The following is a 22,766-nucleotide window of genomic DNA, read 5'->3' as shown; positions in this document are numbered from 1 at the left end:
GGTACAGCTAATGATAATGTATAATGCAACATAGCAAGATTATATGTCAAATTGTTGGTTATTAGGTATGATTTTGCAATATCAATGCATGACAAGATAGTGCAACCAGAATTTAGTGGCTAAGAGTAGATTTTCAAAAGCTTGTCATTCCGACAGTGAGATATTACATCAAGGTCTCAATTCCAAACAAGTTAAGGTCAGTTACACGAATCTATGTTTTTCCATTTAAATTCATCTCAAGCTCTGACAATCAGACCTTCATTTTTCTGCATTAAAATTGCTGGACAAATACAGATTAAGTGATCTTATAACATAAATGAAGAACATTGATGATCATGCATTAGTCACAAAAGGTAAACGTACTCCAAAAATAGTTCAACCAGTGTATATCACTCAATTAAAACTACACCTTTATCTCAAATTAGCCAGTATAGAAATAAGAAAGTAACTAGATTCAGTATCAGAAGAACTGTTTCTAATGTAACTACATCATTATCTGCTCATAACATCCCGTTCGAGTAAGGAAGTTACAAATGGACCTGTTTATCGATCTGAACAGTTCTCCTTTAGATCTACTGCTACTCAATACATAAAAGAAAGGAAAAAGGTATCCCCAAAGCAAAACTTCTTGGAAATGAGTACAAGAGCCTACTGTAGTTTGTGCTGTGCACCCCTTGCAGCAATCATGTGAGGAGTTTCTTGCCAAAACCATTTAGGAAACATGAAAAACAAACACCATTGAGGTCAAAAATGGAATCCGCCAAATCCCCCACCTGGAAAACCATCAGCTGGAAATCCTCCTTCAAAAGTGGAAAGTAAACTGCTGCCCTCCTCCGCCGAAGGGGTTGAATCCCCCACAAACCATTCCTGAACCAATGTCACAATGTCTTCTCTCCTATCATATTATGTACATTTTTCCTCATCGCCGAGAATCTGTTAAGAGAGACATAACAATGAAACAAATAGCAAAAAGTTCAAAGAGGTCATCCTTTTTGAAATCGGGATTATAGCAAAGTAACATTGGGCAAAATGCTAGAGAAGAAGCTAAGGGGGGAAAAAGTTGTAGAAAGACCATTTTACAGAACGTGATCTGTTAAAAGATTGGTGTACAAATTCAACCAGTAAATGTCACCATGCACTAACATAATATTTTCAAACAACTTTATCCAAAATGACTCACTTGTGTCATCAGTCTAACATTGTAAGGTAGCTACTTACAAATATTTTTCAGTATGTATGGAAGTGTACATATCCAGATTAAGGCTAAAGAAGATAAACCTGTATAGTATGGCTTACAGATATAGATAGATATTTGGATTCATATACAGAAAAACAACAGACAAGCAACAGCAAACCGCTTGAGCAAAGACCATGCTAACTTGGTTTGAGCCAAAAGGAAGGACCTCACTTAGACTGGAGACAGTGATCATGAATTCTTGCTGACTCTTGGGTCACCGTTATCATAAAGCTTACGGAGAGGCATCAAGTCCATGTTTCTATTCTTGGATCCAGCCGGCGGTATCCTTGGTGAATAATTTCTTAAATGTATTACTGCAAATGACTCCTAGTTACTGCTTCTTTTCCATTACTGTATCTATTACTACATTTCTTTTTAATAATGTTGTGACTATGCTTTTACTGAGCCGAGGGTCTATCGGAAACAACTTATCTACCTTTACAAGGTAGGGGTAAGGTATGCGGACACACTATCCTCCCCAGACCTCACTTGTGGGTCACACTGGGTTTGTTGTTATTGTATTACTGCAAATGGCTTTTGCCTTAGGGTACTAGAATGTTTCCAATCTAGTCATGATTCGAGATGTGTTGAAAACCTTAATTCTGACATTTGTTGCTTCACTCCGATTGCCACCTTTTGTCAATGAAATGGCTTTAGCTTGGAGAGATTCTAACTGGATCTTCCTCTTGTCATTTATCATCTCAACCAGTATGCATTTGTAGCATGAGACAGCAAGGAGAAAAGGGAACTTGAGGTGGTCGACTGCTGGTACTCACATGGACTCAACAATGAAATATCTGAGTGGAGTGAGCATGAAGGCCTCGACCATTGAGTAAATGACAGATCTTTATAAGAATGAAATTTCTATATTTGAAGGAGCAGGAGGAAGGAGATTGAAAAAAGTTCATTACCTTTAGCTACTTCTATTGAAATTGTCAAAGAAAATATACACTGGTCTAATGGTTATTGGCCAATGTTGTTTTGTTTTGCTCTCCAAACCATAGGAAAATAGTGTGCTTCCTTCGATTAGGTATACTTTCATTATCTAAACACATACAATGACATTTGTGATGGTCAAATGAACTCCAAGCATTCGATTATCAGAAAGTTTTGCCTTTTATTTCTAGTTAGAACATTTCAAACTTCGTGAAACGAACTGATACAACAAGCATAAAACTCAAATTTCCAGGAAGTCATAGTACAACTACAACACAGAGCAGCACATGCCACAAAGAGCTCAAAGTGATTTACCAATATTGCTTGGCTTTTGCTTAATCTGACCTGTGGCAAACAATCCCTTTTCCAATACCCAATCTTCAATCATCACCTGAGAATTCACTGCCTGATCGGTAGGAACAAGATGCCCTGCGTTCATTACGACAACATGGCTCAAACTCTCCCACTTTTGCACATATCCAGCAAGCCCGTCATTCACTCTCCAAACCTTCCGCTCCGCCTCCAAAAACTTTTCAATTCCGTCCCACTTCATCGTCTTCATCCATGCCTCAGTCGACACCACTCCATCTCTCAAATCACACTGTCCCTGGTATAACAACACCTTAGTATGCTTAATCAAGTACTCCACCATGTACTTCACGCTTTTCATCACGTCCTCGTGCAATGCTTTGCCTACTGAATCACTGCATACTTCGAAAGCTATGGATTCATTTGCTTTTAGAGCCCTCTTGATATCTACATTGCTTAAAAATTTAGCCACCAATTCATCTTCATAAGGCTCTAGCCTCCTAAAATCATATAAAGTGGCAAGCCCCGTCATATTCGCCAACATCCCCAACACCCTCGATCTAGCACTCGTTGCCGCGCTCCAATTGCCATTTTTGGTAAGTCGAATCGCTTCCTTTTGAAGTGATTCCAGTTGTGTCTTTTGCTTCTCATTGATCAATCCGGAATAGTAAGCACTTAGAGCATGAGTGCCAACTTGAGTTTCAGGGTCAGTCAATCCATTCCCAATCGCAATCCCAGCTAAATTCAACCGTCTTGATTTAGGCAAACCCGCATTCTTTTTCACTGTATAGTACCCAAATGCTGGCACATACTTACCAGCATAACTTTCACCAGTTAAGTAAATCGGACGCGTCATAAACAAAGGATCTAATGCAATAAACTCCCTTGTAGCTTTAAAAAGGTGTTTAGCAACATCGTGTAAGTTTCTTGGTATCTCATCTGGACTTGAAGCAATACTAAATCCAGTTCCAATAGGATTATCAAGAAAAAGGAGCCCAAATATTCGATTCCAAGAGCCAGAATTAGGTTCGAGCGAAAGGTGTTCGACGTTATGCCTGAAAGAAGATGAGACACGGTAAGGACCAAGTTCATAGAAGTTTCCAAGCATAGAAGAGCAACCAGGACCACCTTGGAGCCAAATAAGAATTGGGGTTTCAGAAAGATTGAGTTTTGTGCTGGATTTTTGAGCTTCATAGAAAGTGTAAAAAATGGCTGAACCAGTTGTTGAGTTAACTGTGAGGTAACCTGATTTTGTTGGCAGGGCTTCTTTGGGAAAGGAAGATTGCGCAGTTATTATTGCTGATGATAAGCAATAGAAGAGCATAAAAAGGTGCAGTGATTTTGGTCTGGACTCCATTATTGATACAAGGAATTGACCTATGTCACTCACTGATCAAGTATATAGAGGTACTAAAGATAAGAAATTGATTATTCTCTCATTATTGTTGTTGTAAAAATGAGTGCACGTGTCCAGAATTACGAGGCAATAGCAATAATTCTATAGGCAATATTCTGCAGGCGAATATTCTGATTTCTGAGAATTCCGAATGTGGATGTGCTAAACAATGGATTTTTGCATTTAAAAAACAAAATCATCTAGTACTATATCCTTTCTTTCAGTTTCAGTTTCAGTTTCAGTTTCATTTATTATTTTTGTCTGTTTCTTTTGTACTTTTGTTGTTGGTATAGTAGCTCGGGATCCCCTTGTATTTGACATCATTTATTGTATTTACATGTGATTTATTTTTGTTTTGTACGAATAATTGATAAGTTTGCTCAAATGCTCTTAATTGCTATAAATATCTATGATATTTAGATTTTATCTGCTTAAAGACACTCTTCCTTAATTGTAAAATCAGCCTATCCTAGCATAGTTACATCTAGAGCCTAGAGGTGCAAAACGGCGCGTCGGGTAGGATATAGACAAGTCGAAAACGGGTAATACAAAAAATGAATAAATTACATGACCCGGCTCATATTTAATATAGATAAAAAATAGGTTAACCGACAGATAATATAGATCACTTTTGGAAAAATTCCTAGTCCCTCAAATTTGACAAAACCCAATTTCAGTCTTTGCAAATGTAATATTTAAATCTATTGATTATTCATTTTTAAGCAGATGATATGGATCTTATCCATATTTAACCCATTTTTAAAAAGTTGATTATTCAGCTCATTTTTAGATAGATAATATGAATGGATAATTGTTTTTTCAATCCATTTTGTCATCACTAGTTACATCATTGCAATTGAACTAACATATGTTAATAAAGAAACCCTATATTTTACAATTATTTGGTACAAATACTAGTTGAGAGTTTAAATAGTGATTCAAACAAAAAGAGAGTATGAATCCCTTTTCATAGTTGAGTGTCAAGTTTCTTTCATAAACTCAGTATAATCAGAAAAGCATTTAAAAGTATCACTAAATGCAACTAAAAGAAAAAAAAAACATAACCAACTGCATCAACTACCTGTACTTCAACTTGTCACTCTCAAATCTGAGTTACTTGGCTTAACAAACCTCATACTACCTTGTTTCAGGAGGTAGACGATGCGTACAATTGCTCATGTGAACTCAGTACAGAAACGAGAAATTATTTCGAATCTTTTGTCACATCAGAAGAACTATTTGATATTGTAGCTACATCAGTTATCTCCTCCACAACATCCATATTTTGAGTTAGGAAGTTACACATGGACCTGTTATCGATCCGATCAATTCTCCTTAAATCTACTGCTACAATACATAAATGAAAGAAAAAATGGTATCCGCAAAGCAAAAACTTCTTGGGAATGAGTATGAGAGCCTACTGTACTTTTGAACTGTGCATCCCTTGCAGAAACAATGTGAGGAGTTTCTTGGCAAAGAACACTGTCGAGGTCAAAAATGGAATCCGCCAAATCCCCCACCTGGAAATCCTCCTTCAAAGTGGAATGTATACTGCTGCCCTCCTCCGCCGAAAGGGTTGAATCCCCCACCACCCATTCCTGAACCCATGTCGTCAATGTCTTCCCCTTGGTCATATCGTGTACGTTTTTCCTCGTCACCTAGAACCTGTTAAGAGAGGCATGACATTCAGACAAATAGCAGAACCCCCATAGCGTGACATGCTAATAGAGGAAAAATTAAGGGGAAAAAAAATCAAAGAAAAGCCATTTTATACTAAGAGATCTGTTAATAGATAGGCATAATTTCAAACTACTTTATCTGAAATGACTCACTTGTGTCGTCAATCTAACACTGCAATGTGGCTACTAACACATAAGACTGAAACAGATCAAATGAAAACTGATGGAAAAGAAAAGAAAAACAAACCTCATATGCAGCTGCTATTTCACGAAATTTGTTTTCTGCTTCTTCTCTGTTTTCAACGTTCTTGTCTGGATGCCATTGCAGAGCAAGCTTTTTGTATGCCTTTTTGATCTCTGAAACAGATGCTGTCTTTGAGACTCCCAAGATCTTGTACCAATCCTTCCGTTGGCTCAATTTCAAAGATCTCTCAGCCCTCATCAGCGCTTCACGAATATTCCTATCCTATAGAAGTATACTTCAGATTATTTGATATTCAGATTAAGGCTAAAAAGATAAACTTCTATAGAGAGGACCACAGATATAGATGTAGATATATGGATTCATATGTAGGAAAACATCGGACAAGAGAACTGGTTTTGAGTAAAAAGGAAAGATCTTATTTTGACTTGGAGACAGTGAATCATGAATTTTTTTGCTTTTCAATATGCTGACTTTTGGTTCACGGTTATCACAAAGCTTGCCAAGTCTAAGCCTTGTTGCGATCAAAACTCAATACCCCCCCCCCCCTCTTCAAAATAAAAAACGCAAATCATATCATATATCCACCATATGTGTTGGCCAGATTGAGTTATCATGCCAATGTCTTCTCTCATCCTAGATGCAGTATTACCATGTCAAGAAACAACACGCTGAGAAGAAAAGGTTGTAGTTAAAAAAAGCAAATAGTTGCCAACAAACCTGAGGAGATTTTTCGGCTGCTTCTTTCAAATCTGCAACAGCTCCCTCCCAATCTTCTGTTAGAAGCTTGGCTTCACCCCTCTGTAAAAATATGTCCAACTCCAAGATTCAGGATTTATGGTGTAAACTTGATATTTCTAAGCAAACAACTTGATCTAGTAAAATTGGGCTAAGTTGCTCCGACTCGGGTGCGGGTATCCGATATGGGTGCCGATATAGAGGTCGGATTCTTCATGATCTAAATTTTAAGATTCGGGGATACATCCAGGTATGGATACAGGTGCAGGGATTCGACTAAAAATAATTCAAATATCTAAAAAAAAGTTATAAAAATATGTCTAAATTATGAGTCAATACGCAGAAAACTTACAAAGTATTCCGAGAAGGAGAAATATTGATCAAGAGGAGAATCCGAGAAAGAGAAAACGAAAATGACTAACATAGAATTTTCTATATACAAGATATTCCATTTTCTTCAATTTTATCCTAGCTTTAGTTTTGATTTCAGAAATTACCGTATCTGCTCCGAATTTCACCGTCGATGTGCGGCATCGAAAGTGAAGACTCCGAGCAACTTAGCAAGTAGGACATCCTAATGCCCATTGACTATATTTATTTACAGGTTGAAACAAAGCATAAGCAGATGAAGATAGAACCTGCACTAGAGCATCAATAAGCTCTCCATCAAGCTCAAGAGCTTCTGAGCAACTCGATATGGCATCCTTCCCTCTTCCAAGCTTCACCAAGACTTTACACAAACCAAGATGAAGATTTACATTATGTGCAGAATGGTTGGGGTCCATTGTCAGTGCTGCTTTATACTCCTCCACAGCAAGGCGAAGCTTACCCTTACTTGCATTATCTTCGGCCTGCGCGAAAGGTCAAGGTTGGAGAAGCTCATATTGTATCATATCTTAAAGATATAGCAACAGAAAAAAAGTCTGCATTTATGGGAAGATTGTCAGGAAAGATAGTGAGGCTTACACTTTTAGTCTTTTTCAGTAAGTTTTTCAAGCCAAAATATGCTTTCTTCAATTCCCCGTGCTCTGGGTCTGAACGAAGACCTTTTTGGTAGTGCCTGAAGAAGGGCGTAAAAAGCTTCTTTAAAAAATCTTCATAACATGACATTTGGCTTTTTTAACATTGGCCCTTCATTTTCTTTTGGGTTCTCTCATTTCAGCATTAATGCTGAATGATTTTATCTTGGATTGGTGTAGCGGGAGGTAGGGAAATAGTGACAAGGTCGATAGTTACCTTAAGGCGACATCATGATCAGCCAGATAGTAGTAGGCACGGCCTCGTAGCAGTAAAGCCTCCAGATTATCCTCATCTTCTTTAAGTATGTATCCCGTTTCAGATATGACACTGGAATAATCTTTATCTGAGAGCAATAGTTTCGCCTTAAGGAGTTTGGCCTAGAAATTCACATTAAGAAACCATCATGCTCGGTGTAACACCAAGTGGCTTTTCCACAGGAAGTTAGGACAATAATACAATATGACTTCATCTGTAACAATGACAAAAGCCTCAAATTGTTAGAAATGAATACCTTGGAGCATGCTGGAGAGAAAACAAGTACGACTTTATCAATATACTCCAATGCTTTTTTAATGTCACCTGTGTCCAACAGGTTGGTAGCTGAATCAAAAGCACTCTTAGATTGGTGCAACTGAGAAAGCTCCTTTTCCGCAGCTGAGTCTCCTGGTTTCATCTCCAGAAACTTTTTGTAGCTTCTTTCTGATTCATCATATCTACATAAGCCAAAGATCGCCTAAATCATATGATTATTTGATGAAAGGTAAAAGCCTTAATCATATAATTTTCAGATAAGATGCTACCTATAGATATAAGATCTTAAATGCTTGAACACTAACTACTGGGGAACAAGGTTTGCGGGATCACAGATACATTTACTGCACCATTCCAAAGTAAATAGCCCACAATTTGAGGCAATAGGCTACTTGAGCAAGATGGCAACAAAATTAGGAGGTACATGAGTTGATCTAGAAAACAACAATTTTGATGATATGCTAGTGTATTCAAGCCCTGGACATGATGCAAATGGTTGTTACCATATTTACACACCTAAATATCTCAAACCTATGTCAGAATAACGAATTCAAAAAAAAGGGCAGCCCGGTGCATGAAGCATCCTACGTTCACGCAAAGTCCAGAGGGCCGCACCCCAGTGGGGTCAGAATATAGAAATTCTAAATGGTCGCAGTTATAGCAATTCCTAGGAGGAGGGGGGTGTTAGGTAGATGCAAGGAGGTTCAGTTGAATTAGCTTTACAGGAAAATTACAAGTACAACTACGGCAAAAGTAAACTTCTTGCATATATATATATATATATGTTTTGACTCCCCATGACATACGAGAATATTCCAGTCCAGTGGCAAAGGTGGTTCAAAAATGTTTTGGGCAATAGGTTTAAATCCCAGGAGTAGCATTCTTGCAATTTTTTGAATACTCTTGTTATAATTCTTGGTTACGCCACTGCCTAGGAGTCTAATCATTGAAGGCGTACCCCACTAGCCATTGTAATTCTTTGCTTTCTAGGAGTTGCAAGCACCATCAACAACAACATGCAGCACACACCATTAAATGGTAGATAATAGGAAGCATCTAACAAAGATGTTCACGTACATCAAACAATCTTATATCAAGATGACCAACTTTTAATATGCAGTAAAAGAGTTGGACTTAACCTGCACAACTGACGAAGAAGAGATGCACGACGCCAATACGCCTCTGAAAGCGCTGGGTCTGCCTCTATGGCTGAATTTAGATCATTAAGTGCCTCACTGTATTTCTTAACTTTTACATTTTGTGAAACTCTCTCAAACAGTGCAGCAGCATCTCCAGGTTTGGTGTCTATGTATCAAGAATAACAAGAAAATATCAGAGAACAATAAATGCCACTTCAATGACATGACAAAAGAACAGTGTAAATCATGTTCCTTGGCATTTAAATTGGATCAAGCTAGAGGTGTTAATAGGCACATAATCTCTTTGCTCCTTCCTTACGACAACACAACTACCGGAATCACTCAAGATAACATCAAATAATAATTTAATTCCCCCTCCCAATTTAAAGTATCAAAGATCCACGTTTACAACATTGCATTACTTTAAAGTTCAACCACTCACGTTTCATCATTTTACCAGATCTAGTTCTTTCTCATTAGACTAATTCTCTAATTTCCTTTTCACAAAAGAACTTTAATTACGACAAGCCTATGAATACACAAACTTCACCTGCCTAGTTTCTTTTTGGGATAATGTTGGTGCTCGTGCCAACCTGTGCGCACAATCATATCTACTACGTCCTACCAGCACAGGTATTGAGTAACTATGTCCACCAAGGCTTAGGCAGATGGGATCAAAAGCATATTTTTCATTACTTTGAAGACAATTCATTAGCAGAAAGACTAAAAGAGAGGAAAAAGAATGCAATATCTTAGAAGTTAATAACGACCAACCAAAAGAAGAACAGCAAATTCTTTTTCACTTCTACACTTTTTTAGAATTAAATTTGTAATCTTCATACTCTCTAAGTTAAAAATTAAATGAGTTGATTCTGGTACAACAGCAATATGCATTCCAAGCCAAGAAAACCATAACATTTTTGCTCAAAGCTCAAATCCCCAAATCAACTGTCACTATTAATCACAATGCACGAATCTCGGTATCCAAATTCACAGCTAAAAATTTAAAAACCCCAAATAAAAAAATTAAACAATATAATCATAAAAATCAAATCTTGAAAGTTTACCTAAGGCAGATACAAGGGGTTGAAGAAAAAGAAATTGGCAGGCAAATACAAAGTTGAGTATCAATGCTGAAAATAAGAAGCCCCTCCACGCCACGAAATAATCAAAGCTCCATAGCTTCTTAATCAATGGCTCCATTATTCAATTGGCTGTAAATACATACAAAATACAATACATATATGTGTGTAATTTTTGAACCAAACTATATAGATTTGCGTTTTTCGCACAATGTAAAGCTTTGTTTGTGTTACAAGTGACAAAGAGGGGTTTCAAAGGTTAAAGGTTTCTCGTGTCATTCCACGTTAGATTAGCCTATCGGCTTATGCCACGTGTCTTTGGAAAATTTGGTTTTGTGGATCTTCCACTGGGATCTTGACACGTAGGATTTTGCTATGTGCTTTTTCGTACGCGACTAAATTTAATTTATTTGTTTGGATTTTCTTCTAATAAAGGTGATTAGTTGATTAGACATATTTGAAGAGATTACTTACACTTTTTTTTTTTTTTTTTTTGTGGGAAAATTCCCGTGGAACCCGTTGGATGCGCACGGTAACTTGTTCACTGTGCAATAGCTCGCAAATCACATATGAGATATAAATCACACTAGGCAAGCCCGATACGACGAGCTCTGCCTGAAAAGACTGCTGGTGAGGGAAATCAATCACAGGTCTCCGATGTGGAAAACCACTCACCCAACCAACTTAGCCAATTCTTACAGGCACATTTTTATTTTTACAACAAGTCTAACTCATTTTTTTAACCATCTATTCTCGAAATATATTGGTTCGGTTAATGTAAATTTGTACTCGAAATTTCTGATTAATAATGGAGAATCTCATTCATCTTATCATATTCTTGATAGTATTGAAGGCTTAACTCCTTAACCTTTTTTTGTCTAATCCTTAGATATCTCGAAATTACGGTTCGACTACTTTAAGTTCGCGTCACTCAAGACCCATACAGGGAGAAGCACTCTTAATTTGGAACCCGAGAGATCTCATCCATGCCATTATATTGTTTTGGTGGTACTGAAAGCTTAACTCATATCTTTAGATTATATCTTAGTGTGCATACCTTTAATTGGATTTTCAAATCACAAAATTATCCAACTGGTACTAAATGATGGAGTACTAGCTGTGTTGATCTTTCTTTTAATTTGTTTTAGAACTATGTTTCGATTTATATGAGAATTTTTTTTGGTTTTAGAGACATTCAAACATATTTGAAGCTATTCCATTAATTGGACTTTCACAACTTTCAAAAATATGATTCATTTTATTATTCAAATTAATGTATAAGATTGTTTCAGTAAGATATCGTTTCAAGAATGTAAATCGCTATAATTACTTTGCAAATAATATTATGTCCAATGATTTTCTCAGTTTTTAAGAACGTAAATTTATTTGATTATTCAAATTTTATAATTGGATTTTCTTCATCCATTAGCCTTTCAACAATTATAATATTTTGAACTAAGTTTACTTTTAATATATGACAGCCACTTATATAATAAACTAGTTTTAGTGTACGCGCGTTGCGCGTGTATCCTGTCACAATGATTAACTATTTAAAATAAAATTTTATTAATATTATATTAAAATGTGTGCTTGAGTTATAATAAAAGTGCAAGATATGTTAATGTAAATAAATAGATTATGAATTTTTAGCTGCAGTTTTTTTACTTTGATATAATCTAAGTGTAAGATATAAAAGTGTAAGAGATATAGCTCGTCACAAATCTAAAATATTAATTGTAATTACACTTTTATCAAATACATTACAAAATTTAATTTTAAATAAAAATTTATTCTAAAATAGTAAAGAATCAATGAGTACTTTAGTTTTGGATCTTTATGTTATTGAACCGCCAGTGTTATTTAACGTTCGTGGACTAATTTTCGCTCACTTTCTTTCTCATTTATATTCTAAGTATTTTCTTTGTTATTCTAATTGATGAGCTAAGTATTAAAATATTTTACAGATTACCGATGAAATGACTTCAATATAATGTAAATATGTGAACATATATACATACATACATATATATATATATATATATATATGTGTGTGTGTGTGTGTGTGTGTGTGTGTAAATTTCACATATTTACTTCGAAGGTAACAAAAAATTAAAAGAAGATAATTAAAAATTAACCAAATATATAAACAATTTTTTCTCGGCCCCAACTAAAAGTATTCTAATAACATAATATAGTGAAGGAATTGTATTCTACATTACGGACTTCCAACTATTCAAGGTTTTGTAATTTTATAAATGCAGCTTTTCTAATAAGTAAAAGTTTTAAAATAAGGAAGAATTTTTATAAAGAATAATATAATCGATTTTAAACTCCTAAATATTAGGAATTGCTACACAATTCAAATAGGAAAATATTTAATGACCAAAATTTTAGTTGATTTTAAACTCCTAATTATAGGAAAAATAATTGAATGACAATTTTGTCCAGTGTAAAATCTGTTTATTAAGGGTAAAAAAAGCAAACGACATTTCGTTGAGGGCCTTCGTGCTTTTAATATAGTACTAGTCTCTATTTCACGTGCCTCGCATGTGGGGCCTTATAACTAAAAACAAAACGGTAAAATAATTAACCAACATAACTTGAATCTTAATAGATAGTGTGAGAATGTTTGTTACTTGGATTTTAATTCTTTATATATATCCAAATATCTTCTTACGACATGACTTAAAAAAAGAGATTAACAAAAAAACCATCATGATTGTAGGACGTGATTTTTTTTGTACTATTGTAAATTTATGGTAAAATGCAGACCATTCCTTTTCTAATTCATGTCTTTCCCTTTCATTTAAGGATTCTTTAGCCAAAAGTTTCTATAGCAGATAAAATATATTTATGTATTACTTTTAACGCAGTCTTTATTACAAGGAAAGACTTTTAAATCCAATAAAGTTTCACTTTTGCTTTTTAATCCATGCGACAATTTACCCATAGTTAAAAGTTACTCAAAAGTTTTCAGATATAAAATATGAATTGAATTCAAAGTTTTCAAATTAGGAAAAGTTCTAAATATGACAATTTTATCAACAAATAATTATCTTTTTAAAAAAAATACCTTTTAAAATCTATCATTTTATTCCCAAATCCACCATATACATATAGCGGTTAATTCTTCTTCAGTAAACTAAATTAAACTGGTAATCTTAAATATATGAACTTGCTATACTTACAAGAAAATACTGTTATATTTGAGTCTAACAGTAATACACAAATAGTGAGACTTTTTTTGACAATATTAGGCCGTTCAAAAGCCAAGCACAAGTAATAAGCTTTTAACCCATAAAATATACAATATCCTGCAACACAATATTAAACTAAAGTGTAAAAAGGATTTACACTATTAAATTTAAAATACAATTTGAACAACATTCGGAATAAAAAAACTCAAACCATATATATATATATATATATACCGATAATAGGGGGACTTCGAGTCGTTTTAATGGTAAGCAAAAGTAGTCACCGGATACTCCGGTAATTTATCAACATGAAACTTGTGGAATACATAATCTAAAAAAAGACTAACAAAATATAACAAAAGTTAATGACTGCAATTTGAAACTCTAAGAAAAATATAAAATTAATTTCACCTTCCCAAGTTTTCCTTTTTTGCTCGGCGTATGTATAATTTAAATCGGAATAGAATTTTAGCCGCAGGTGATTTACAATTATATTCTTAAATTATACAAACATTTAAGGGCATAAAAGTGTATTAATATTTTAATGATATTTTAGTCGTTCAACATTTAGCATGACTGACAAAATATAACAAAAGTTAGTGACTGCAATTTGAGACACTAAGAAAAATATAAAATTAATTTCACCTTCCCACGTGTTCCTTTTTGCTCGGCGTATGTATAATTTAAATCGGAATAGAATTCTAGTCGTAGGTGATTTACAATTATATCTTTAAATTATACAAATATTTAAGGGCATAAAAGTCGATCAATATTTTAAGGATATTTTAGCCGTTCAACATTTAGCATAAATAATTCGTGTTTTTATAATAATATAGATAGATATAGATAGATACATATAGATAAATTAAATTAATGGTTAATTTATATTTTAAATTACATACTACTACCATATAAAGTTGAATAAAATGAGCATTAAATATTGTTTGGGAGATCATGGTGGTGCCGACTGCCGAGTGGAGCCAACCGCTAATATAGGCGGTTGGGGTATTAATATTTTTAGCCCGCGCTCAAAATTATTTATATTTGATAATCAAAAAAACGTTTAAAATTTATATAATTTTTGCTAATAACGTTTAAAATTTATATATATATATATATATATATATATATATATATATATATATATATATATATATACGCACACACACACACATACACACACACAAATATATATTTTTTCGGCTATTTATTTTGAAAGCGGCTATACAATGTTATTTTTTCTAGGCTGTTTGGGTGCTCCGGCCAACCAATAAATGGGGGCTTTTGCACAGATAATTTAAGTTATACTCACATTGCACAAAAACTTGTAAAATTTAGCATTCACGATTAGAAGTAGTTCAATTTCTTCAATGCAACTTCATATATCAAATCTTAAGTTCTTCTATCTTTCAAATATAACTTCAGAAAATTCATATCTTAAGTAGTTCAATCTTCAATGCAAATTCAGAAATCGAATCTTAAGTTTTAAAACATAAATCTATTCTTCGAATTTCAACAATCGAACACACAATTCAATACTGAAATCTACTTCAAATGAGCTCAAATTAAAACATAACTTTCAAATCTAATAAAAACAAACCCCAAGCATCAAATTGTCAAAACAACAATAAATCTAACAAACCCATTCTGCAACTAAGAAGAAGAAGAAACCCTAAGCACAACCTGCAAATGGTGTATTGCAAGTGAGAAGAAGAAGAAGAAGAAGAAGAAGAAGAAGAAGAAGAAGAAGAAGAAGAAGAAGAATAAGAAGAAGAAGAAGAAGAAGTCAAACGACTCATGGATACATGAAACATGAATATAGAGAAGAAGAAAGCAACGACAAAGCTCCTGGATACATGTGACATGAATACAAAGAAGAAGAATGCAGCAGCGAAGAAGAATAGAAAAGTGATATATCTGAAGCTATCAAAAAAATAGGTATTAGTTAAACATTGTTTAAAGTACGTACAAATTAAATGGGGGTGACCAAATACGACGCCTCATGAAATTTTTACAGAATAATGGGAGAACTACGAGAACAACTCGAAATACGAAACATTTACAATCTCTTAGCCATTTTAATCATTTACTCATTTTTGCCAGTAAAAAGTTGTCAAAAAAAAGTAGTTATATTTTCAATAGGTATATTTAGAATATCATTGAGAATACGAGGCAATATACAAAATTTGAGGAAGATTTAGGTGATTTGAATTGATTTGGAGTCTTCAGAGTTGAAATCGTTAAATTTTTTCTCTATGACATATGTATATCACACGTAACTCACACACAAGTATATATAGGTATACAAAATATATTCGTATACATAAGGGATACATATGATTATAGGATACACAAAAGATACTTAGTTATACATGCAAATGTTCAACTCAAACAACATTTAAATTTTCACCAAATTATACCAAAATTGTAATTCAAATATATCAATCTATTTTAACAATATCCGTTCAGAATAAATTTCATTTTAAAAAACACAAATTTTCAAACTCAAACTTAAGCGAGCTTCAATGATTGTTCATGGCGTTTTTGATCGGTTCAACAGCAGAGGACTACGATAATAAATCCAACCTCAAAGCAGAATGTGTCTTCATGGGCGATGTTATTTTCCTTCAGCTAGTCGACAATTAAAATGTAAGTTTTTCTTTTTTTAGTTTGTGGAGTCAAAAAAATAAGAGTTACTAAATATGGAAAAAGGGATAAATCACCACATGAATTGCATGATATGTAATTGAACAACACAAGCAAGATTTATCACTTTTTTGACAAAACAGGAAAATATATATTATAACTACGGAATAGAGTTTGTTACATCACCGCCATAACTAGACGACGTAAGAACACTGATATTGCCTAAGTTGGCAAGATTAATATAGACATTAGTAGGTAAAGACTTAATAAGTTAAACATAACCATCCCTGTCTGTGTCAAGCTTATTTATAACGAAAGGGGGGGGGGTGGCCTATCTAACACAACATGAAATTTTGGATTCTTGAGAGCTTCCTTTGCCAGCTTGTGCACAACTTGATTTCCATCCCTGAAGTTATGCTAGATTGTTAGGTCCTTCAGTTGGTGCAGTAACCACCTACAAGAAGAAACAGTCGTGTGGTGAGATTGGTAATCTTCATGCAGTACTTTAATAACCTCAGTTGAGTCAGTTTCTATTACTAAAGGAGTAAGCCCTTTTATCAAGTCTAAGTTTAGACCCTCCTTGAGTGCTTCTAACTCTGATTGGAGTGTTGAAGATGCCGGACATTGGTGTTGGAAACCTAATATTCAATGGTCGCTGCTGTCTCGGATGGTTCCTCCTAATCCTGCCAAATATTCTTTTTCACGGAAGACACCATCAATGTTTAGCTTAAGAAAACTGTTGTGAGGTTTGTGCCACGTAATGTTGATTGCATGGGTGTGGACTCTCAATCTTTCTTTCTGGGTGAGGAGTTTATATTCAGTGGCCAACTTGATAGAACTTCCAAGGGAGAATTTGTGAGAAGTGTTGTCTACATTGTTTTTATTTCGGTTAATCCAAATATTCCAAATTATAAAAGGGAATAGGTTTAGTCATGTGAGGAAAGGAGATAAGACTGGAGTATTGAGGTCTCTTATATTAGTTAGCCAATTGTGTTGGTTTCTAATGGGTTGTTTATAAAGACCTCTTAATTCCCAGGTGTCGTGAATCATTTTACACCCAATGAAGATGTGATCAGTAGTTTCGTTTTCATTTTACAGATTGGGAAATTAGGATCTATGTTAATACCAATATAGTTGAGGTAGGGACGAGTATGAAGTTTATTATGAAATCATTTCCACAAAAAAAACTTTATCTTATTAGGGCATTGGAGGTTCCATATCCAGTTGAAATCTGGTAAGTTTTGATCGTTTGATGAAACAAGGTTGTAACAAGATTTTGACGTGAATTTACTATTTCCAGTTAGAGCCCAGGTAGGGGTATCTATGGGGCTATCCTTTGGGATAATAGAAAGAATGCTATTAGCTAATGGTTTGGGTAAGTCAAACGATAGATTTTTGAGGTCCCATGTATTGTTAATCCAGATATCGCTTATTCTAAGACATTTGGCTTGGTTTGTAATAGGCATTTGGATGGTTTGCCTAAGGTTTTGAAAATTTGGAATCCAATTGGACTCCTATATATTCATTTTTGAATATTTACTAGGGATCCAGTTGATTCCTTTGTTGCATAGTTCCCAACCTTTCATAATGCTTTTCCATATGAAGGAGGTACCTTTGAGGTTTGTGTTGGAGCCGTAGATGGAGGACTGGATTTGGACCTAGGGGAAATGTGTAATGTGAATCAGTCTCCATGAAAGATTTTCTAAATTGACCACATTTTTATCTTTGGCAACATGAATACCTAGACCTCCTCTGCTTTTATCACTAGTGATGGTTTTCCAACTGACGAGGTGGAGGTTTTTTTTTTTGTATTTGTTGTACCCCAGATAAAATATTTTTGAATTTTTTCTATGTGCTTGAGGATTTTTATGGGGAAGAAGTTGTATTGCATAATATGGTTGGGCATGCTGTTTAGAACAAAATTTGGTAGAGTAGTTCTGCCTGCCATATTTAGGAAATTTACTTTCCAAGAAGATAATCTCCTAGACATGTTATCTAGAATGAATTAATAGTCAGAGGATTTAGGTTTTGTATTAGTAATTGGGAATCCTAAGTATTTACCAAAGGTATTGCTGATTCTAATACCAAATAACTTGGCTAGATACTTGGAGGTAGTAATTGGACAATTCTTGGACACCAAGATTTTTTATTTTGAGCTATTAATTTTTTGACCGAATAGGAAACAAAATCTCTTGAGACATGAGAGAATAGTGGTAGGTGAGTTGTTATCAATATTGCACATCAAAGTAAGGTCATCCACATAAAATAGATGAGATAGGGGGAAATTATGTTTCCCCAGTCTGACAGGAGACCAACGTTTAATGTCCACATTATAAGATATTTGGGTAGATAGCATATCCATACAAAGTATGAATATATAGGGAGACAAAAGATCACCTTGTCTGATTTCTCTACTAGGATTGAAGAACTTACTTCTATTGCCATTTACTAGAATAAAGATCCTACTAGTGGTAATGTAACTCACTATTAGATTGGTGATCTTAGGAGGAAATTTGAAGTGACAAAGAGTTCTGTGGATAAAAGACTATTCCAAACGATCAAATGCTTTTTCCACATCTATTTTTAAAATTATGTTGGCTTTCTTGCCAAGTTGTTTGTGCATTTTTAGTATGAGTTCCTGAATGATAATGTCATTGTCACTCGGCCTTATGCCCTTTAAAAAACTAGCTTGTTGAGGACTGATAATGTAAGACAGGTGGTGTCTTAGTTTGTTTGCAATCAATTTGGTAATCACTTTGTAGATGGTGTTACATAACCCAATAGGTCGGAAGTTTTTTTAGGTTATTAGCATTAGGAATTTTTGGTATGAGACAGAGATAGGTATCATTGATATTGTCAGGGAGCGTGCCTGATTCAAATGCCTTCAGGCAAAGGTTAGATACTGAGGATTTAACAATGTCCTAGTATTGTTGGAAGAAAAATGGGTGTAAACCATCAGGGTCGGGTGATTTAAAGGCTTGAATGAAAATATTGAATTTTTTATTTCTTGAGAGGTTAAGGATTTATCAAACGGTGACAGGTCAATACATTTGTGACTTGAGGGGGTCAAATTTGATAGATTTCCAGTTTGACATAGTATGGCTTGTCTTAAACACTTGTTGGAAGTAAGAGTAGGTATGATCCATTATTTTAGAAGGTTCATCAGTCCAATTACCATCTGAGTCCTTAAAGTAGAGTATTTTATTAGTTCTTCTTTTATTAGTAGCAGTTAAATGGAAAAAAAATTGAGTTACAGTCGCCCTCGTTTAACCATTGAACTCTAGCTCTAAGTTTCCAATAGTCTTCCTCCATCTTAAGGCAATTATTAAACTCTCTTTTGAGGGAGTCCTCCAGTTCATGAAGGAATTGGCTATGACCATAAGCGTTTGTGTGATGACCTGACCCGTCGTCTCATGAGTTACCGCTCTGTTTCCCCCATTTTCTGCTTCTTTATGCTTCATTTTCTGTATTTGGTATGATCGAGTTGATTTGGATTGGTTTGGGTAGGAAATGAGACACTTAGTCTCTTTAAGAAAAGCCTAGTTTAGAATGTCAATCAGATATTGACTTATAAGTTAGAGGGCTCGGATGTGATTTCCGGTGGTTCGGTTAGATTCGGGGGATGATTTGTGATTTAGGAGTGTGATCGTAAGTGGTTTTGGAGGTCCGATGTAAAAGTAGGCTTGAATTGGCGAAGTTAGTATTTTGGCGAATTTCGGTTGATAGGTGAGATTTTGATCCGAGAGTCGAAATGGAATTTCGAGAGTTGTTGTGGCTTCCTTATGTGATTTGGGATGTGTGTGTAAAATTTCAGGTCACTCGGAGGTGATTTGATTGGATTTTTGATCGAATGCGTGTTTCGGAAGTTTTAGAAGAACTTAGGCTTGAATTCGATGTAATTTGATGGTTTTGGTGTTGTTTGAGGTGTTTTGATGATTGGAACAAGTTTGGATGGTGTTTTAGTAGGTGTTGGTGCTTTTGGTTGAGGTCCCGGGGGCCTCGGGGTCATTTCGGATGGCTAAGCAGGAAGAATTTGGACTTGTGATGTTGCAGATTGCTGCTGTTCTAGTATTTTCGCACCTGCGATTTGGAAGCCGCAGGTGCGATGTCGCATATGCGGGTTGGAGGTCGCAGAAGCGGAAAGGCAAGGCAAAGGCTGGGATCGCAGATACAGATAGGTGACCGCACCTGCGGAACCGCAGATGCGGCTATAGGACCGCAGATGCGGTCAGACTGGACTTAAGGAATTCTGCAGAAGCGGAGGTAGGACCGCAGAAGCTGTACCGTAGAAGCGGTTTCTGACCACAGAAGCGGTTATGACTAGGAGAAGGTAGTTAAGTTCTCCTTCGCGAATTTTATAGGGTTTGTCATTTTTTTTCACTTCGGGCTTGGAGAATTGTGGGCGATTTTGAAGAGGGGTTTCAAGGAGCTTCGATAAGGTAATGATTCTTGGACCTCAAACACAATCCTATGGTGTTATTACATGAAGTAAGACTGAAAAATTAAGAAAAACAAGGACTAAAAATGGAGGTTAGGGCTTGAACTTAAGAGAGCTAAGATTAGGGATTTGAGGGGTCAATTGAACTCCGATTCTTGTGATTTTGATATGTATGAACTCGTGGCGAGATGAGAAATCCGTTGATATGAAAATTTCTAAGTTTCGAGAAGTGGGCCCGGGGCTCGGGTTTTGCTAATTTCGGGATTTTTGATGCTTTTCGATTATTTTCGCTTGGGTTTTGTTCACTTAGCCTATTGTAATGTATCCGTTGTGGTTTTGGTCAGATTCGACGCGCGATGAGGTCGATTTGAGAGGCAAGGGCATAGCGAGCTAGAGCTTTAGCCGGTTCGAGGTGAGTAATGAATGTAAATAATGTCCTGAGGGTTTGAAACCCCGGATTTGCACATCGTAGTGCTATATTAAGGTGAGACACGTGCTTGATGGTGAGCGTGGGGTCGTTTACTATTGGGATTGTGACTTGGTCCGTCCCGAGTGATGTTTTTACCGCGTATTTGATTGAAGCATAATTGTTATCATCATTATTTGGACTGATTGCCATATTTGGGCTTTGTGCCAACTATTTGGACCCTTCGGGGATTGTTATCACTGTTTCTTCACTATTTGACATATTATTCGATCTCAGTCCTATTGTTTAATATTATTTTACAAACTCAGCCACTTTTACTCAAATTTGAAACTTAAATAATATTTCTAATGATGTTTTGGGCTGAGGACTACTATTTTATTATTACTCGAGGGGCTTATGTGATTTTTGGACTGAGTATGGGATCGGGCTGCGCGCCGCAACAGTATTATATCGATATTGAGGCCGAGGGCCTAGTTGATGCCACGAGATGACTTGTTATTACACTTGGGCCGTAAGGGTCCCCTCCCGGAGTCTGCACACCCCCAATGAGCGCCGTCGACGATAAATAAATGTATCGGGCTGCATGCCGCAGCGGGTACTAGAGAGTACCGTTTTATGTGTTGCATTTCCTTATTTATCTGTCATTTATCTGCTTATCCGTGGTAGTAATTCTATACTTCGATTTCATTGGTTTATCGCTTTCATTCTACTTGTCTTAAATTGCCTAATCATATATTACCTTGTACTTTTCTATGATTTCTTATTCTCAACCATTATTTATGTTTATTACTCACTGGGTCGGAGTACTCACATTACTCCATGCACCTTGCGTGCAGATCCAGGAGCATCTGAGGCTGAGTGAGGATTATTTCAGTTGAGCAGCACATATCCGGGAGCATCGAGGTAGCTGCATGGCATCCGCAGCCCTGATCTCTCCCTTCTATCCTTGTTTTTAATTAGTATTCCCTAGATGGACATGTATTAGGTTGATAAACCTGTATTAGAGGCTCAGACTAGTGACACCGGATCCTTTTGGGCTATGTTGTAGGATTATTATTAAGATTCCGCATGTTTCAGCTCTTATTTCAGACTTCAAGTATTATGACTTGGTAAATTATCTGTGGTAACTAATCACGAACTGTGTGAGAAACGGGTTAAGGTCATTATATGGTCGGGCTTGCCTAGCAGTGTGTTAGGTGCCATCATGATCGGAGTTGGGGTCGTGACAAGTTGGTATCAGATCCTAGGTTACATAGGTCTCGCAAGTCATGAGCCGGTTTAGTAGAGTCTCGCGGATCGCTACGGAGATGTCTGTATTTGTCCTCGAGAGGCTGCAGAACCTTTAGGATAAAAACTTCACATCCTTGAAATTATGTCATACGACTTTCTTGATTCGAGAACTAAACTTCTGTCATTCTATTCTCTCACAGATGGTGAGGACGCGAGCTACCGGACGAGGTGGATGACCACCAGTGCCACCAACTGAGACCACCAGAGGCTGTGGGCGCGGTCGTGGTCGTGGCAGAGGCAGAGTAGTGAGGGAAGCACCTGCAGATCCACCAACTGCCCTAGCTCCGGATCAGGCTCCAGTTACGGATGCTCCAGCAGCACCAGTTCAGGCACCAGCTGTGCCCATCGTGATTCTGGGTCTTCAAGAGGCCTTGGCACAGATCTTATCGGTTTACACTGGCCTGGCTTAGGCAGTTTCAGCCACTACAACAGCAGCTACTTCACAGGTCGGGGGAGGTAATAAGACCCCGCTGCTCGCACACCTGAGTAGGCAATGCAG

The 22,766-nt window shown here is 36.0% G+C and overlaps 2 protein-coding genes across 2 annotated transcripts; both read right to left on the bottom strand.

The window, feature by feature from the left end:
* Nucleotides 1-385: 385 nt before the first annotated feature.
* Nucleotides 386-3,944, bottom strand: LOC104220692 (serine carboxypeptidase-like 50). The gene is made up of 2 exons (XM_009771603.2): nt 2,489-3,944; nt 386-933 (listed from the first exon to the last, which is right to left on the bottom strand). Exons 1-2 carry the CDS (start codon nt 3,837-3,839, stop codon nt 920-922), a joined length of 1,365 nt encoding a protein of 454 aa, XP_009769905.1. The 5' UTR covers nt 3,840-3,944; the 3' UTR covers nt 386-919.
* Nucleotides 3,945-5,000: 1,056 nt separating this feature from the next.
* On the bottom strand, nt 5,001-10,503 carry LOC104220693 (dnaJ protein P58IPK homolog). The gene is made up of 9 exons (XM_009771604.2): nt 10,255-10,503; nt 9,188-9,353; nt 8,029-8,230; nt 7,734-7,894; nt 7,464-7,557; nt 7,136-7,348; nt 6,480-6,560; nt 5,805-6,023; nt 5,001-5,543 (listed from the first exon to the last, which is right to left on the bottom strand). Exons 1-9 carry the CDS (start codon nt 10,388-10,390, stop codon nt 5,370-5,372), a joined length of 1,446 nt encoding a protein of 481 aa, XP_009769906.1. The 5' UTR covers nt 10,391-10,503; the 3' UTR covers nt 5,001-5,369.
* Nucleotides 10,504-22,766: the final 12,263 nt, after the last annotated feature.

The sequence above is a fragment of the Nicotiana sylvestris genome, chromosome 7, assembly GCF_000393655.2.
Source record: "Nicotiana sylvestris chromosome 7, ASM39365v2, whole genome shotgun sequence".
Classification (NCBI taxonomy): Eukaryota; Viridiplantae; Streptophyta; class Magnoliopsida; order Solanales; family Solanaceae; genus Nicotiana; species Nicotiana sylvestris.
The sequence above is the reverse complement of the archived record's forward strand: the minus strand, read 5'-3'. Positions and strand labels throughout refer to the sequence as shown.

What these genes read in the sequence shown, in the direction of transcription:
- LOC104220692 (XM_009771603.2), bottom strand. Translation starts at nt 3,839, where the DNA reads ATGGAGTCCAGACCAAAATCACTGCACCTTTTTATGCTCTTCTATTGC.
- LOC104220693 (XM_009771604.2), bottom strand. Translation starts at nt 10,390, where the DNA reads ATGGAGCCATTGATTAAGAAGCTATGGAGCTTTGATTATTTCGTGGCG. An exon ending in ACCCCTTGTATCTGCCTTAG is followed by an intron (nt 9,354 to 10,254) that starts GTAAACTTTCAA and finishes CTTGATACATAG; the next exon opens with ACACCAAACCTGGAGATGCT. An exon ending in TACTGAAAAAGACTAAAAGT is followed by an intron (nt 7,349 to 7,463) that starts GTAAGCCTCACT and finishes CCTTTCGCGCAG; the next exon opens with GCCGAAGATAATGCAAGTAA.